The sequence below is a fragment of the Cajanus cajan genome, chromosome 5, assembly GCF_000230855.2.
Source record: "Cajanus cajan strain Asha chromosome 5, NIPB_CcT2T_4, whole genome shotgun sequence".
Taxonomy (NCBI): Eukaryota; Viridiplantae; Streptophyta; class Magnoliopsida; order Fabales; family Fabaceae; genus Cajanus; species Cajanus cajan.
This window is the reverse complement of record NC_138521.1, coordinates 58,218,360-58,236,187: the sequence shown is the minus strand read 5'-3', so window position 1 is coordinate 58,236,187 and position 17,828 is coordinate 58,218,360. Positions and strand designations below refer to the sequence as shown.

Below are 17,828 nucleotides of genomic sequence, written 5' to 3'. Positions count from 1 at the left end.
ATTGCTTGATTAAGAGGTTGTTTTATACTCACCAAAATGACATACACTTCTTGACTAAGAAATTACTTTCTTACTCACAGAAAGGATATGTACTGCTTGATCAAGAGGTTACTTTATTATTCAATTGAGACATGTTTTGCTTGATTAAGAGGTTGTCTTATTACTCACTTATATGATATGCACCACTTGATAAAGAAGTCGTTTTAATGTTCTCTAAAATGACATCATTGTTTGATTAAAAGTTATTTTTATTACTTATTAAAAATGACATGTTTTATTTTAAGATATTGTTTTAGCATCACCAAAAAGATATGTACAACTTGACCTTGACTAGGCATAGCATTGGTTTGTGTTTAATTGAACTAAATGTGTTTTTAATTTTTATAAAATAAGAAAGTTTTAATTTTAATTTCTTTTTTTAGAAAAAGATTTTGTTTTTTATTTCTTTAAAATTTAGAATGATTGATTTTAGTGTATATCATTAGGAGGGAACAAAACTAATGATTCCAAGTTTTGGAGGGATAAATTCATAAAAGTATTTTCTTACCATTATTAAAATAAAAAATTTGTTCAATTTATGTCTAAAAATATATTTAAGTCTATTTATAATTTATTTTTTAAAATTATTTTTTAAAACTATTAGCTTCATACTACATGTTAAGTCTCAATTTTACTTCTTTTTAGATGAGACTTATTGAACAAATTACACTCATCCTCTGAACCATTGCAATATAATTGTTCTCTTTTTGGTTCATTTTGTGTGCAGATATAACTAACCCAAATTCAGCTAACAATACCTTAATACACCTCATTTTTTGTGCAGGTATTGAGCTAGTGACTTGAGGATTGAAGACTCTTAGGATTGGAAACCTAAGAAGCTAAGGAGCAGAGAAGAGGTTCTGCGCCGGGCTCAATATAACCCGCGCTGGGCGTGACAAAAACAGAGTATTTCATCTCTGCCAGTTATATTGCGCCGGGCGCAAAAGGAATTAAGCCGGGCGCAAAAGGAATTAAGCCGGGCGCAAAAGGAATTGCGCCGGGCTTGTGTTGAGACAGAGAGTGCTTGACTTCTCTGGAAGAACTTGCGCCGGGCGCGAAGAATTGTGCGCCGGGCGCGGAACCCTAATCTGATCTCCCAGGCTCGTATTTGAAGCCATTTTCGGGGATCTTTCTCTCCATTCTCACATTGGGCGCCTCCAGGAGCTGCGGAAGGGATTCCCAAGGCTTGGGATTGTCCGTGTGCGGATCTTTCCTTCGGTTCTTCATCCTCCTTTCATCTCTATTTTGTATTTGCCCTCTTTGTTGAGTGGTTTCACCCATTTTTGTGGGGTTAGATGTAGCCAACATACTCTATTGTAATCCTTACGTTTTCAATGATATATATATTTGCTGTTTCATTCATTATTGTGTTTGTTTCTTTGCTTAATGCTTGCTTTGGATTGATCACCCTTTGCATGATTTAAGGTTCCATTGAGTATTGGGAAATACCTTTAAAATTAGTTCTGGAACATATGCCTAGTGGAGATTGTATCTAGGGATAGAGCTTGACCCATTAGTAGTTTTAAACCCTAGCCCGTAATGCGGGTGTAGGTATTGGGTACTCAAGGGATTGATATTCAATATCCGCACCTAGGATCTTTCTCTAAGGGATTAGGTTTGAGTAAACTATTGGGTTGACTAAGCAATGAATTTAACAAGAGATTAAGGATACATTAGTTTAACGTTTGGTGAAATCTGACCCCCACAGCCTCACAATACCATTATCCCATTTCTACTCTTTCCCATTCTAAAACTAATCTTTTTATAGTTTTAACATTCCAATAGTCATGCTCTTCATCTCACATTTACATGACAAACTATAAATTGGAATTATTCTTTAGTCACGAATAGTCAATAAATGCTTATTTTACCTTCTAATCCCTGTGGATACGATATTTTTACTACTTGAACGGCCGGTATACTTGCCGTGTTTGAGACCGTTGATGGAATTAAACTGATTTACAATTATAACAAAAGTACTTCAACGGAAATCTCAACACTACATAAATTAATAATAGTGCACATATTATTTCTTTATTATTATTTCATTAAAAACTATTTTGATAATTATTAAAAAAAATATTATATTGTCTTTATTTAATTAATTACTAATTTTTTAAATTAAACACAAAATAATTCCTTGAAAACAAAAATCCACATACAATTAAAAAATATTTTAAGATTATTAAATAAACTAGTTTTAGTATGAGAAGTATACATGCTAAATATTTAATTTATACATCTAAAATTTATAATAAATTATATATATATATATATATATATATATATATATATATAATGTATAAGATAAGAGTGAGTCAAATTTTAAATAAGAGTCTATGATCTATCCTATTTAAAATTTGGTCTGATTTATCCTAATAAATGTCTATTATATATAACTAAATTTTATAATAATTATATATAAAAATAAATATTAAATTAAAATATATAAACTATATTTAAAATTTGTATGAATAAATTGATGAAAACTATTGGGTATATGATTGATGATTCCCTCTACTAGTCTCCTTGATGTGCCTAATCTTCCTCCATGGATGAAACAAGCTTTAAAAACCAAAAATGATGGAGAGATTTAGCTTTCCTTGAAAGAAAGATAAGCAAGAGGTGATGATCTTATTACAAGGAGGAATTCCTTGATAAAAAATCTCAAAAGAAGAGAACTAAGATTTTTAAAAGAGAAAGCTCAAATGTTCATTCTCATATATCATCAAAAGTGATTCGACCAAGTACATGGAGAATCTATATATAGAGTTTCATTGACTTATGGTACAAATTAGACTAACCTTAGTTAAATGTAACCAAGATTAGTTATCTTGTATTTAAGTTAATCAACTCTAGTTATATGTATGGAAGCTTATGGAACAAGCCAAGTTAATCTTAGAATAAGAATAACCTACGTTAGTTTAACTTAACTCCAATTACTTAACTTAATCATTATAACTAAAAAACTAATGATTACTAATACAAGTTGTTGAAATATGACAACTTAACTATTTGGATATGACTTATCTAGCATGGTGTGCACATCGTCCAAACCATTTGCTTATGCAAGTGGACATCCAAGCCATAGCCCAAATAAAATCTTAACCCATCCAAGTCCAATAAATTTTTGCATGACTTTATCTAGTTACATCTCTTCTAAATTACTAGTTACACCTCAAAATAAAATCAATACAAAGGAATAATCCTATATTACTTTACCCAAAATACAAAGTCAAAATAAAGGAAATATTTGCAAAAGAAATATAGATATATAATAGAAAGAGAAATAAGTTAAAAAAGGGACCCAAGGCTCAATAAGAGCTTAAACATTCTTTCTTCACATCTAACTTACTCTTGTTGATTCCTTCAAGATTAACCCCTTGGGTATGATATGTCATCATAAATATTTTTAAATAAATAATTCAAGATAAAGAATAAAATGGATCCACTTAATATAAGAGTAAGTATTGGTAGACTTGTTTCACTCAATAATTCATATTATTCTACATAAAATTTTAACAATCCAATCATTAAATTAAAAGTTTTTAATGTATAGATCAAGTCTACAAATTTTTAAAAAATTTGAAAATCATGATACTTTGTTATATAAATTCAAATAAACTAATAAAATGTTTTTATAATTATTTATCAATTTGAATTAATGAAAAGAAGTATCAAATACTTTTTATTTTTTCTAAAAATTTGTAGACTTATCTATATGCATTAAGAACTTTTAATCTAATGGTTAAATCATTAAAATTTAATATAAAATATAAATTATTTAGTGGAATAAGTCTATTGAGACTTACTCTTGAAGTGAATAAATCACTTCTCAAGAATTTCTTATAAAATACAAGCCACTATCTTATGTTATAGCTTTTTCAGGGAGTTTTCTTCGAGAATAAGATTTTTAGGATTCTTTTAACTTCATATATAATTCAATTTTATTTATCATAATTATTTATGAATTAAATTTTAATATCTTAAAATAAATTATCAATAAATAAAAATAATTTTGTACTACAATATAAATTATTTATTATAATTTAAAATATAATTTATATATTTAAAATATATATTTATTAAAACTTAAATATAATTTATTATATTTAAACATAGTATTTAATTATATATATAATTTATTTTTAATTTTAATTATATATAATAAATATTTAACATATGCATTATACAAATTAAAATATTAGTTTATATTGTTAGAAAAAATTATTTTCAGTCATTGATAATTTAATTTAAAATATTATATTTTAATTTTTAAATAAATATAATTAATAATAAAAAATTGATAAAAAAAATTAAAAACACTTTTATCAAAAAAATAACTTACAAACTTTTTTCATAAAAATAATTATTCATATTTAATATATATGAATTGATTATTTGAAATTATAATAATTTAAATGAATTTAAATATATTGAAATTTATTTATAATTTCATATTAAATCCACCTATCATCGTGACTCATCCGATCAAACCCTGATACTGTGGTTGTTAATGGAACCTGGGTTTGGTTTCTCTCTGGCTATACCAGAAAATATGAAACACACATAATTTTGTTCCCCTCTTGACAGATCTCATTAACTTCCTACTTCATTTATTTATTTACTTATTTAAGTGTTTAAGATGGTTTAAAAACCTTATAAAACTACTAGTACATCGAGTTAGATAAGGTTTTAGCTTAAAATATTGCTTAAAAGGTTGTTCTAGAATAAAACAGTGGCTAATAATATTTTCTAAACCTTATTAAAGTAAGATTAAGCTACTATAAGTGATAAAAAAAATTAATAATACAATAAGCTTAGGAGGAAGTTTGGCTTAAAAAGGGGTTAATCTACTATAATTTTAAAGCCAAAATTGAAAAAAAAAATGTTAAGTAAGGATAAAAATATAATTTCATATTCATTGACTTCAAATATTATTTAAAATATGAAAAATAATTAAAAGAATCAATTTTGAAGAGAATAATATTTTAGGACTTTAAACAAGATAAATACTATATATTACCTTAATCTTAATTATAAGAATCAATTTTTTATTTAATTAATTATAAGCAATAATATTCATTCATTTTTAAAGTAAATCATAGTTAAATTATTTTTTAACTCTTCATTTATTGTTAACTCTATTTTCTATACACTTACATATAATTAACATTAAATATAACATCCACTTAAAATAAAAGAGTATATTTGAAATAAAATTAAAAATTATGATAAAATTAATTCATAGTAATCATATTAATTATTTTTAATCTTGATATAATTTATCCTATATTACTTATAATTAACACCAAAGATAATAATAAATTTGTAAATAACTTAACTAGGGACAAAATGATAATTTCAACCCTATAGCATACTTAGAAAACTCAAAGAACCATATAATATGAAATATAATATATATCATAACATTCAATAGAATCAATTAGAAAAGATACTTTATAATAAAATGAACAAAGTTTTGAAGTTAAAACATGTTATTAAAATACTATATTGTTTCTTTTCAAAATATATATATATATAGTTTTATAACTTAGAGAATTCAATATACTTATATAGATGTTTTGTTCTTATATACAAACATAATGATTGTGGGTAAAACAAGAAAAATGTTTCTACTTATGAATATTTAATGTATGTAAACTTAAATACTTGTATTTATAGTTATTTGTTGAAAGTAAAGTCATAATAATAACTCATATAATGAACGAATAAATGTAAAATACAATTTTTAAAAGCGTCCATATATAGGTTAATGTAAAATATATACATTTACTTACATGTTTTTAACTTTTAATAACGGTGTTTATGTATCATTATAATTACAAGTCAATTTTTTTTAGTGTTAATAATATTTAATAAATGTCACTAAAAATTACTTTTACTCACACTTTATAATGACATTATACATGTCACTAAAAATTACTTTTACTCACACAATAACTACAATATATGTTGGTATATTATTAAAAAGTGTAGATATAAACTATAGTGACACACAAAATATGTTGTTAAATTTTATTCAAAATTAACACTAAAATTGTGTGTAACTATATGTCAAATAGACATATAATATACCTACATATATTATACCTACAGTGACACTTTTTGTATGTCACTACATGTAATATTTCTTGTAGTGTATCTCAAGATTTTATAATATTCACATGCTTAATAAATTGCGTGCATAACGTAAAATACTTATAGGAAATTTATAAACTACAAAAAAATAGATTTTTAGTAGCATTTAATATGTCTTTTAATGACAATAAAAATTACTGCAAAATCTTTTACCAATATTTCCATATTAGTCACTATATGCAGTGTCGTTAAAATATTTACTGACAATTATTCTAGATATTGGTAAAGACCCTATAATGATTGTGAAGAATATATAAGTTTTTGTGACATTTTTTTATTGACATTTAATATTTTTTGCTATTGTCACTAAAAATTTAATAAATAATTCATAATACTCTTTAATTACCTTATTTCTAATTGATGTGCGACTTGTAAGATGAGTATAAATACTTTTTAATTATCTTATCTCTAGTTGATGTTGGACTTGTAAGATGGGGGATGTTTTTTACTTATATATTATTTAATTTTCTTGTTTTTTTAATTATCTTATCTTCTAATTAATTATTTTATTTATAGTCGGTATGAGATTTATATTTTTCCCAATACACCCCTTCAAGTTTAAGAGTATTGAGTTTGATAATGGTGAGTAATCTGATACCAACTTAGAATAGTAAGTTATAGGTCTAACTCAACCCTACAAAATAAACTTGTAAGATGAGAGTCATCGTTCACTTATATACTCTTTAATTATTTTATCTCTAGTTGATGTGAGATTTAAATTTTTTGTAATAAATAATTGTTGTTAATAATAAATTTTAATGTGATGTAAATATATTTTTAGTGGTTATTATATTAGTCATTAATATTTTTATTAAATTATAAAATAGAAATAATTAATTTATTATCGTTAAATAATTATCAATAATAATAAATGTGGTTGTAGTGAAGGAGCATAATGAATTTTTAATTGAAGAGATCAGGATGTTGCAACCTGGGAATGTGACGATGTTTTGGGACTCGAAGGACGAATTTAGAATACTATTAGAATGGGCCAATTTTTTAATAATAAATTTAATTAAACAATAGATCATAATCATTAAATACATTGTATGATTTATCCAACTTATGATTCTTCTTAATCGAGATCGGGGTTGTTCTCGTTAATCAGAGTTTGGTGTATCACCAAATAGTTTGGCACGAGCATCTGTTTTGATTTGCATTGGTGCTATGGCATATGGTTGACATTAGTATTAGTATATGATATTATATATTGTCTATATTGCCTCTATGTGTGATTAGGGGAGCAAGTGGCACGCAAAGGAATCCTCATAATTTAGTTTACTAAGGACTTGAGGAGAATGAGACGTGGCAATTCGAATTTGAGGGTCATCATGTCCACTACACGGGCGATGTCCTTTTGTTACTTATTTCCCTTCGATCTTCTACTGTTATTGTTCTCTATACAAATACAAATGATAGGGGAGATGAACTTACCTGATGGAGGATTGGTTATCCCACTTTCATAAAAATATTTTTACTTTTTTAAAAATTGAAGGTTAAAATGTTATTTTTTTACATTCAGTTTACTTACATTTTACTTAAAAAAATCATATATATATATATATATATATATATATATATAATTACACATAATTTTAATTTTGAGTTTAAATAAAATTTAATAATATATATTATATATCATTATAATTTATACTTATACTTTTGAATAATATACTAACACATTATATTTATAATATACATAAAAAAAATTGTGATAATATTGTATTATTATAAGTTATATATCAATATATGACAATTTTTTTTTGTAATATTTATTTATTTATTTTACATGTTTTGTTGTTTACAGGTTGTTTGTTGAGTTTAAAGTTCTTACATTAATGCAGCTGTAGCCAATGGAAGAAGAGGAAAATTAGCTAAGTATATACGTAGATATAATTAAAGGCTTCAGTTGAAAGAAAACTCTGAACACATTTGTTTGTCACTTTCTTGCTTATATGTAATATTGTGATGTTGTGATATATGAGACTTCCTTCGGCTGATTAGTTAGGTAGTGTTTTCATTTATTTATTTTTTTTGGAGAGGAAGAGAAGTGTGGGTTCTCGTATATCATACTCCCTATAATAAACTATCTTATGTGTTCTTGATTCATTATAATTCCTTTCAAGTTAAATGGTATTTTCTATACAGGTTGGTATTTAATTAGTTATTTTATTTCCATTGTAGATAGTCATTATGTTGTTAGCTTTACAAGTCTTTTCCTTATTTAAAAAGGTTAGCATAAATTTTATCATATATCTTTCAAACATTTTGTTATATCTGGAACTAATTCATAGCATCTAGCTAACTTATATCATTTCACGTAGTATCTTATCCCCTTAAATGCAATTAATCAATCGATATTGACATTTGCAACTAGAAAAAAGACAATCCAAGAGCAAGCAATGTGGTGTGTTGTTTTCACGTACGTAGAAGCAGGGTGGATGATATAGTTGAGTATTGTTGATCATTTGATGGTTTTAATATATGTTTACTGTTTTACGTTTCATTTGTCAATGAATTAATATATCCTAGAGAAATTATTGCCTTTCAGATGGTGCCCTAGCTGTAGAATGTCATGAGTATCAACAAAAATATTATTTTAAATGAGAGGATAGAAACTCGCATAATAAAGATGAGAGCAGCGTGATAAGAGTAGATACGAGTATTCGAGTATTATGGTATTCACTTTTAGTCTCTTTTAAGACTATTGGCAAGTGTATGTCTTAAATTCAATATTATTTAGCATAGTTTATATTTATTATTGATTATGCAGAACTGAAAATTGAAGTGAGATTTGTTTGAGAAGTGAAATATAACTTCTCTACAACAAAGTATGACGAAATAACTATATAACTACGGGTATGTAGAATTTTATTTTTATTTTTTATCTTTTACCGAATAAGTTATATGCTGCGGTAAGAAAATTAACCATCAATGAAGATATGTTGGGTTTAAATTGTAATTACAATAATTTCTGTATAATTTATAATTAATAAAATGTTTCAATTTTACTGAATTACCCTAATCATATATAATTTCTTATAAATAAAAAAAAAAAAAACCTAAGATCCCTATATAAATATCAATTCCTCGTTAACTTATATAAATAACTTGTAGTAAACTTAAGGAATTTGAGATGACTGAAACACCGTTCTATTCTTAGTAATTAAGTAATTTTAGGTGTCTACTTCAATTCAATTCCAAAACCCATTTTCCAAGTATGTTCTCAATCTAACATCAATTCATGGTTGATGATACCATAATAAAATTCAGAAGAAGTAAACACTCATGAATTACAGAAAAAAAATATTTATTTATCAACAAAAATACATAAGATTGAGTGTTTGCAACTAATTCCAACAAAAATGGAGTTTAACTATTCCTAGTCATGACAAAGAAGAGAAATACAAGGAAGAATGGAAGAACAAGTGGGAATCAATGTATTTCAGAGTTCCTATCATATATCTCATTTTCAAAAACATCCTAACATTTTATTAAACCTCCTAAAACTAATGTATATACAATTATAATTTGTAACAGTTATAGGTTCCAACACTAACTGCTAATTAGTCTAACTTAAGTCAATGTTCAAAGTAGAATTTTCCTTCTAGGTGATTCACGCTTAGCGCTAAGTTGTTGGCACCAAGCATGGAAGACAATTAATTTTCTTTGCTCAATCTCTATCCCGAATCATGCTCAACTCCAACTTTGGTGCTTAAGTTCTACTTCCAATTCTCTCCACACCTGATTCGTCCAATTAACTTCCTTTTTTTTATCTTAAATACTCACAAAAACATAACTTATATTATCAACTCTTTAAACTACTAATCCACCCAATTAACTTCCTTTTCTTATCCTATACTCACAAAAACACAACTTATATTATGAACATTAATATGACTAAAACACTATTTTTTTTTGTTCGTCCCTGGAGTATCCTTGACCTTGTTTAAGTATGGATCAACCCCTACTATTAAACTACACGCTTGGAGTTTAACTAAAACACTATTAAACACAATATTCACACAACTTACTTAAATTAAACACAATTATATCATAAAAATCCTATATAAAAAATATTTATCACTCACTCTACTCCGTTTGCTTTGCTCCGCATCTCTATGTATATATAGTTATTTAAATGATAATATCTTATATTATAGTATAAAATCTTAATCTAAAATTCTAAATTACACTTTCATTTATTCAATTATAGTTGTTCTATCTTTTATTAGCATTTTTAATTATTATTTTAGGTAGTATAGTCTATATTATTTTTTGATCATATTTTAATTTCTTTAAGTATTGTTAAAAAAATACTTAAATTTAAGATAAGTGTTTACATAAATATAGTAAATTTGATTTTGATGATGAGATAAATTAATTTGTCTTTTTTATATTCTTCCGAATTTATAAGATATCTGGATAGATATATAATAATTTGTATTTGATTTTTATTATCGTTGTTTGTTGCAATATTTTTTATTTGATGAAAAAAAAAGTTGTTAGGGTTAAAATAAACCTGCATAATATCAAGTTTTTTTTTTAATGATTTTATTGAATGATGAGGCGTGGAATGGATTTATCATTTCATACTATTTGAAATAACTACACATAGCGATGTGTTTTCACGACATGCATGGATCTAATTTATGTATGTTAAAAAAAATTGTAAACTGTAACCCATAAATGTAAATTGTAAAACGAGAAAGAAATAAAATATGTATATCCTTAATTTAAATTATACTAAAGGTATATTTTAAAGAACTTATCTAGATTATCTAAATCTCTCGTACCAGGAAAATTTTAATTGGTTAAGATATATAAACTCTTTACGTACTATTTAACACATTTGAATATTTATTTTAAAAAGAAAATATGTAGTTAATTAAGGTTTTTTTTAAGAAAAAGGTGAATTTTATTAATTAATCAACAAAAACAATCACAAGGAGTGAGTTGTTGCAGTACATGTACATCATGTTACAAAACATCCCCCCACACAATAAAGAATAATCTTGCTAACCAATTCCTAACCATGATAATTATCGCAAATTCTCTAAGTCTGAACTAAATTAGTGCATACTTCTCTCATGATAGAAGTAACACACACATAAATATACAAACTAATTTTCAACAATGATAAACAAGTTCCTTATACATGAACTATTTCATGTGCATACTTCCCTTATGACAAAAACAACACAAACGTAAGAGGAAGCCTTTGTTGGTGTTTAAAGTGGATTTTGAGAAAACTTATGATTCTGTAAGTTGGTCATTCTTATTTTATATGATGAATAGGATGGGATTCAGTGCGGTTTGGATAAATTGGGTTAAGAGGGGTGTCTCTCTTTTGCATCGGTTTCAGTACTTATAAATGGTAGTGCAACAGGATAATTTTCTGTTAATAGGGGCCTGTGCCAGGTTGACCCAATGACACCTTTCTGTTCCTATTGCTAGCAGAAGGACTTGGTGGAATGGTTAGAGAAGCAGTTCAGAAGAAGATGATTTCTGGTTTTGAGGTGGGAGAGAATAAAATTCATATTAATATTCAACAATTTGCTGACGACACACTGATCGTTCTTGAGCTCAAGTTGGAAAATGTAATTGTATTAAAGAGTATCCTTTGCTATTTTGAGGTTGTTTCTGGCCTAAGGGTGAACTTCCACAAAAGTTCACTTGGGGCTTTGAGTATTCAAAATCATATGCTGGATAGATTTGTTGGTTTATTGAACTGTGGGAAGCTTGTTTTTCCATTCTCTTATTTAGGGATACCAGTTAGGGTCAATGCAAGACGTAAGGAAGTATGGCAGCCTCTTTTACAAAAGATGAGAAAGAAATTGACTCCTTGGAGATATCGGAATCTATCCATTGGTGGGAGGGTAAGTTTAATTAATTCTTCATTATCATCCATTCCATTATTCTTCATGTCTTTTTACAAGATTCCAACTAAAGTAGCAAATGAGACAATTAGCCTTAAACGAAATTTTTTTTAGGGGTCAAGTGAGGGGGAGAGGAACATTGCTTGGATTAGGAATTCGTGATGTTTTTAATTTTAATAAAGCTCTTGTGTGCAAATGTAGATGGAGGATTTTATGTGAAAGGAGGGCACTTTGGGTTAGAGTTTTACGATCCAAATATGGGAATTAATGTACCTTATGGCATCCAACCTAAATTATCACAGTGGTGGAAAGATCTTTTATCTGTGTCTAATGAGCATGTAGCAGTAAGCTGGTTTAGGGAGGGACTATCTTGTTCTCTTGGCATTGGCAATTCGTTCTGTTGGGCCCGACAGTCCACCTGTTGCTCCACCATAGTCATAACACTGAGGGTCTTCCCGCCATCAAACCCAGCCGACAGTCCACCTGTTGCTCCACCATAGTCATAACACTGAGGGTCTTCCCGCCATCAAACCCAGCCGAACCGTTGGCTCTGATACCACTTATTTGGCCCGATAGTCCACCTGTTGCTCCACCATAGTATGATATTGTCCGCTTTGGGCTAGGCCCGCACGGTTTTGTTTTTGGGCTCCTTCCCAAAAAGCCTCATACTATATGGAATGGTGGACACCCTTATAAACTAGCCAATGTTCCTTCATTTTACAGATGCGGGACTTGGGATGAATCCCAACACGTTCAGATTTTGGGATGATTTGTGGACAGTTAATCAACCACTGAAAGCTTGTTTCCTAGACTGTATTCTCTGTCATCGTCAAAATTAGTTTTTGTTTCTGATATAGGGGATTGGGATCAATCAGAATGGAAATGGAATTTGCCATGGAGAAGGGAGTGCATGGTTTGGGAGGAGCAGTTGATCATATAGTTGTTGGATGTTATAAACTTAAAGGTTCCAGTAAGGGAGAAAGAAGATAGTTGGTGTTGGAATGTAGCATCAGAAGCATCGTATTCAGTTAGTGTTGTCTATCATTTGTTGCAAGGTGGGACAAGTAACAATACAAATGGTTTGTTCTAAATGTTATGGAAGCTAAAAGTTCCATCTAAGACAATAGTGTTTACTTGGAGAGTTGTTCACAAAAGAATTCAGATAAAGGACCAACTAATAAAAAGAGGAATTGTAAATGATGATGTGGACATTTCCTGTCCTTTTCTGTAATCTAGAGACCGAAAATGTTGATCATCTGTTATTTAGGTGCCTTTTCACTTATCAAGTTTGGCAAAAATGCTATAATAGGTGGGCTTGTCAGCAATCTTTACCCTCTGACTGTGAACCACATTTTTTTAATCATTTGGGAATTGCTAGAAGTTTTAAAGTAAAGCATGTATGGTAATCTGGATTGCAACTCTTTGACCATTATGGTCGTGTCGGAATCAGAAGCTTTTCAGAGGGATTAACCCATCTGTGAATGATGTGTTTGAACCAATGATGTATCGATACCATACGCATTATTTTAAAATATATAGGATACGATATTTATAAGATACGTTTCATTATATGTATCAATGTTCATATAATATAATAAGTATGTACTTGTAATTTTGATCAAAATTCATAAACATTAAATATATAATTGTTATTTTGCAAATTCAAATTAAAAACATACTTATTGTACATTACTAAAAATAAATAAATTATAAATCATTTCATCATAAATTACTTTTTATTATTTACAAATAAAAATAATATTACCAATTTCATTCCTTTCTTAAAATTATTTATATAGAAGACAATTTCCATTTACAGTTCATCAAGGAACAATATTTCTATGTTTCTATATTAAACATGTTTATATATCTTATTTAGCTGTAATGGATATTCATAATTTTTCAAAAATTTGAATACTTTATCGATGCGCATCATCAATAAGTATCGGTGAAATATCTGAGAGTATCGGAATGGAAAAAAAAAATTCATAATATTTTTAAAAGCTAAGATACTTTATTGACAAGTATCGGTGAAGTATCCAAGAATATCGTATCCGATACGTATCGGATACGGATACGTGAAACAAATTGAAGTATTGGTGTTTCATCGGTTTGAACTTATCAAAATCAGGACATGGAGATGGGTTAAATCAAAATATAAAGATGCACTATTTTTTTTTACTAATGGCAGGCCCAACCAATACTTTGCTTAAGAGAAATTTTCTGATATTTATTTTCTGTAATCTGATGGTATAATAGCTTAGTTGTATTTTGCATTCTTTTTTTAATGTTGGACCATGTTACTATTGTAGTAGTGATTGTTGTTTCTTTTTTTATTGGTACAAATTTAAGTTGATTCTAATTTGAACACCAAGTTATCAAGTTGTAAATCAGACACAATTGCGCGAAAACAATTTGGATCTGAACAGACAAACCAAACTGAACAAACTCAATTTGATTGGTCAGAGTTAATCTAACTAGTCCAAACCAATGAACATCTGTGTCCCTTAGCCCATGTGCAAAGAAAATATCGGAAACTTCGAAGCCGGCAAATAGGAGCCACTATGATAAAGGGCCGGAGTATTATTTTATTTCAACCAATAATGTAATCATCCAAGGAAGTTTTTATTCTGCTACACTAAACAAATGACCTTTATAAGTATATCATCCTAAAACAATTTAAAAGGTCTCAAATGACGCCCTACATCTCACGCAGTGGTTGCATTTGCATCCTCAATGTCAGTTTGGTTTCTTAAACTATTCTATTCACTTTGTTTAATAGCTAATAGAACTCATATGAACATTGAACAATCATTCTGTTCCCTCTGATGACTCTGCTGGCGGTGGTGGGGTTGCAACTCTTTCTCCTCGTTTGTTCTTCCACTCCTTACAAAATGCAGCTGTTTTCTGAAAGACAAATTTACCAAGGTAGATCAGAAAATGCATACATACCCAAATGAAAGGAGAATAGAAGACATGAAAAATATAGCTCATACAATCAAAAAGGCATTATAATTATAAACTATGCAGTTTCCTACACAAGTTATTTTTTATTTTTTTTTCTGGAATATAGTTTCCTACCAAAGATCATAGATGATATCTTACTTAAAATTTGTTTAAATACAAGTTAGAAGTGTTTTTGGGAGTTTTTCTATTGAAGTAAAGAGTATTTTTCAGTAGAAAAACTCTTTAAAATGTTTCTAAATTTGTATCTACTTTTACTCTTGCACTTCATTAGCCTACAATAATTAACAAAACAGACAATTGTTCATACACATAAAGGAGCAACAGAATCAACTGGACCAATTTCTTAATCAACTTCGCCTTTCTTTCCAAAGAAGTGGGTTTAAGTATAAAAACTCATTGGCCACTGGCAAGTGACTACCACCAAATAAATAAATTCAAGTATATATCCCACAGTTTGAACAGTCAAATCATATTCTTATTCCCAACACAATTTTACAATGGTGTTAAACTAATACTAACATGATCTCTGTTTCACGCGGAAGCTAAATTTATTTCAGGGTCATCATAATAAACCAGAAATAGGAAGCAAATTCACATCCAGCTTATATCTGGGTCAAATTTCATATTTACATGAATACAGATTTCCATTTTCTGATTTCCCAAAATACAGTGAAAGGTAAAATTGACTGACTCCCAACACGACAACCAGCAAAAATATGCACAAAACTAAAAGGCAATAGGTATAGACAATTTTGCCGGTCCAGTGTTTCAATACCACAATATTTTCACTTGCAAAAAACTGTAATCGAGGCTTATGATATCTGCTCCTCCAACTAACTTACCATTAGTTCAAAAATAAATAATGGGTACCTAGTTACCGCTCAGCAATTTTAAGAGTTCAGAAGCATAATGCAAGACATTATTGGTGTGATTAACATAAGAGTATCATAAAAAAAGATTCATCTAAAACAAGACCAGTATGTTTGATGTTTGTAACTTCCTAGACAAACAAATGTGGCACAACAAACACTTAAGAAAAAATATCCTCAAGAAGAGATTAAATAAGAATAGATTACCTTCATTTTGAAAGCTTTGATGATAGAAGTTAGCCTTTCGTCGCCCGCTATTTGTCTCACTTTCTGTATCAGCTCAAGTCGAGAAATCTTGTTTTCCTGTAAGCAACCAACCCAGAGGAAGTTCAATGAATATATAACAAACGATTTCATGGAGCAACACAAGAGTCTGAAACTCGAAAAGCACTTACTCTATATCCTTTGTGAAACTTGGAAATGACGTTAACGTGATGCTGAGGCAAAACCCTGGAAAGCACTGCAATCAGAGCTGGGAATGGCACCCATGGCGAAGTCGGTCTCCGCGGTACCCCAAACCCTACAAAATCAAACACACACACAGAGTCTCAGAGCAACATATTCACGAGTTAATCACAACACTAACAAACAAACAACACAAACACCAAACCTCTCAAGTTAGTAAGCTTGATACTCATGACATATTCAGGGAAAATATGAGTGTTGACACGATTCCACCAAATCACATATTCCTTGGGATTGGCGAGATCATCCACCCCAGAATCAAACTCCTCGGAACTCCAACAGCGTTGATTGGAGCCACGCGGCACCACCTCTGTTTTCCCCACTATCACGCGACACAAAATCAAGTGCCGCGAACCCTCCATGTCAACAGCAGCATTCTGCACACTGTTTAAAAAAAACAACATTCATAACTCCGTTGAAAAATACACAAAAAAATAAAATAACTAATGTAACAGTGAAATTGAAATGCGTGCCTTGGGAGTGGATAATCCAGTGCGGAGAGGCGCAGGGCGCTACCGGGAGCATGGGCCATGAAACCGTGCTTCACGATGTCGGTTAACTCGTCCTTGCAAAACGCACCGTACCAAGCGAACTTAACGTTAGCATTGCCTTGGCGTGATTCGGCCGTGGCTTGCTCGAAAAGCCGAAAGGACTTGAGACGGGCTTGGGCCGTGACAGAGGAAGCCGCGTTCTTGCCAATAGCCACCAGTTCGGGCTTGAGCCCATTCTGTTCCAAGGGCCGAGCGAATTTGGTCCAGATGTGGTCCCCTTCTTCCCTGGGCGGTTCGAATCCGTGGCCGAACGGAGAGTCGTGGCCGGAAACGCCGCTCTCGCAGTCGGAAAGCAGTTCCTCAGCGGAGTCGGAGTCGGAGTCGGAGGGAATTAAAGGGTCGTGGAGCAAGAAATTGTTGATGGTTTGCTCCATAGCGCGGAGGGAAAGAGGATTGTTAGGAAAAGAATGAAGGGAATTAAAAGAGTTGATAGGTGTTCATGTTTTTTTGTAAAGACAGAAAACTTTGGGGGGAAGAAAAAGCAACAGAGACACGAGAGAAGCTTAAAAGGTAACGGAAGAAGAGGCGGTGGTATGAACAAATATGAAGGACCGACCTAAGAGCTTGAAATTGGGTAATCATTCCGTCAACTTGCATCCTTGGGGATTAAGGCAAATGGTCAAATTCCGCAAGCGCTTAACTGCTTTTCTTTTTCCTTCTAATTATTTTTTTCTTTTCTTTTCTTTTCTTTTTTTTATTTCATACCATTTCTGTTTCGTATTATTAATATGGTCAAGGGCTCTTTTTTCTTTTGCCATGGCAAAGCCGCGTTGCCGCTATCTCCTACCCTTCATTTCTGTATATTGATAATTAATTATTAATTGTTTCATTATTAATTAATTATAATCTGGTCTTCATACTAGTAACTTCTTATATTTAAATTCTTTAGTAGTGTA

The 17,828-nt window shown here is 29.6% G+C and overlaps 1 protein-coding gene across 1 annotated transcript; it reads right to left on the bottom strand.

Moving 5' to 3' along the window:
- Positions 1 to 14,633: 14,633 nt before the first annotated feature.
- On the bottom strand, positions 14,634 to 17,558 carry LOC109812237 (putative inactive poly [ADP-ribose] polymerase SRO5). Its single transcript, XM_020376159.3, has 5 exons — positions 16,855 to 17,558; positions 16,527 to 16,765; positions 16,312 to 16,436; positions 16,124 to 16,219; positions 14,634 to 14,987 (listed from the first exon to the last, which is right to left on the bottom strand). Exons 1-5 carry the CDS (start codon positions 17,304 to 17,306, stop codon positions 14,892 to 14,894), a joined length of 1,008 nt encoding a protein of 335 aa, XP_020231748.1. The 5' UTR covers positions 17,307 to 17,558; the 3' UTR covers positions 14,634 to 14,891.
- Positions 17,559 to 17,828: the final 270 nt, after the last annotated feature.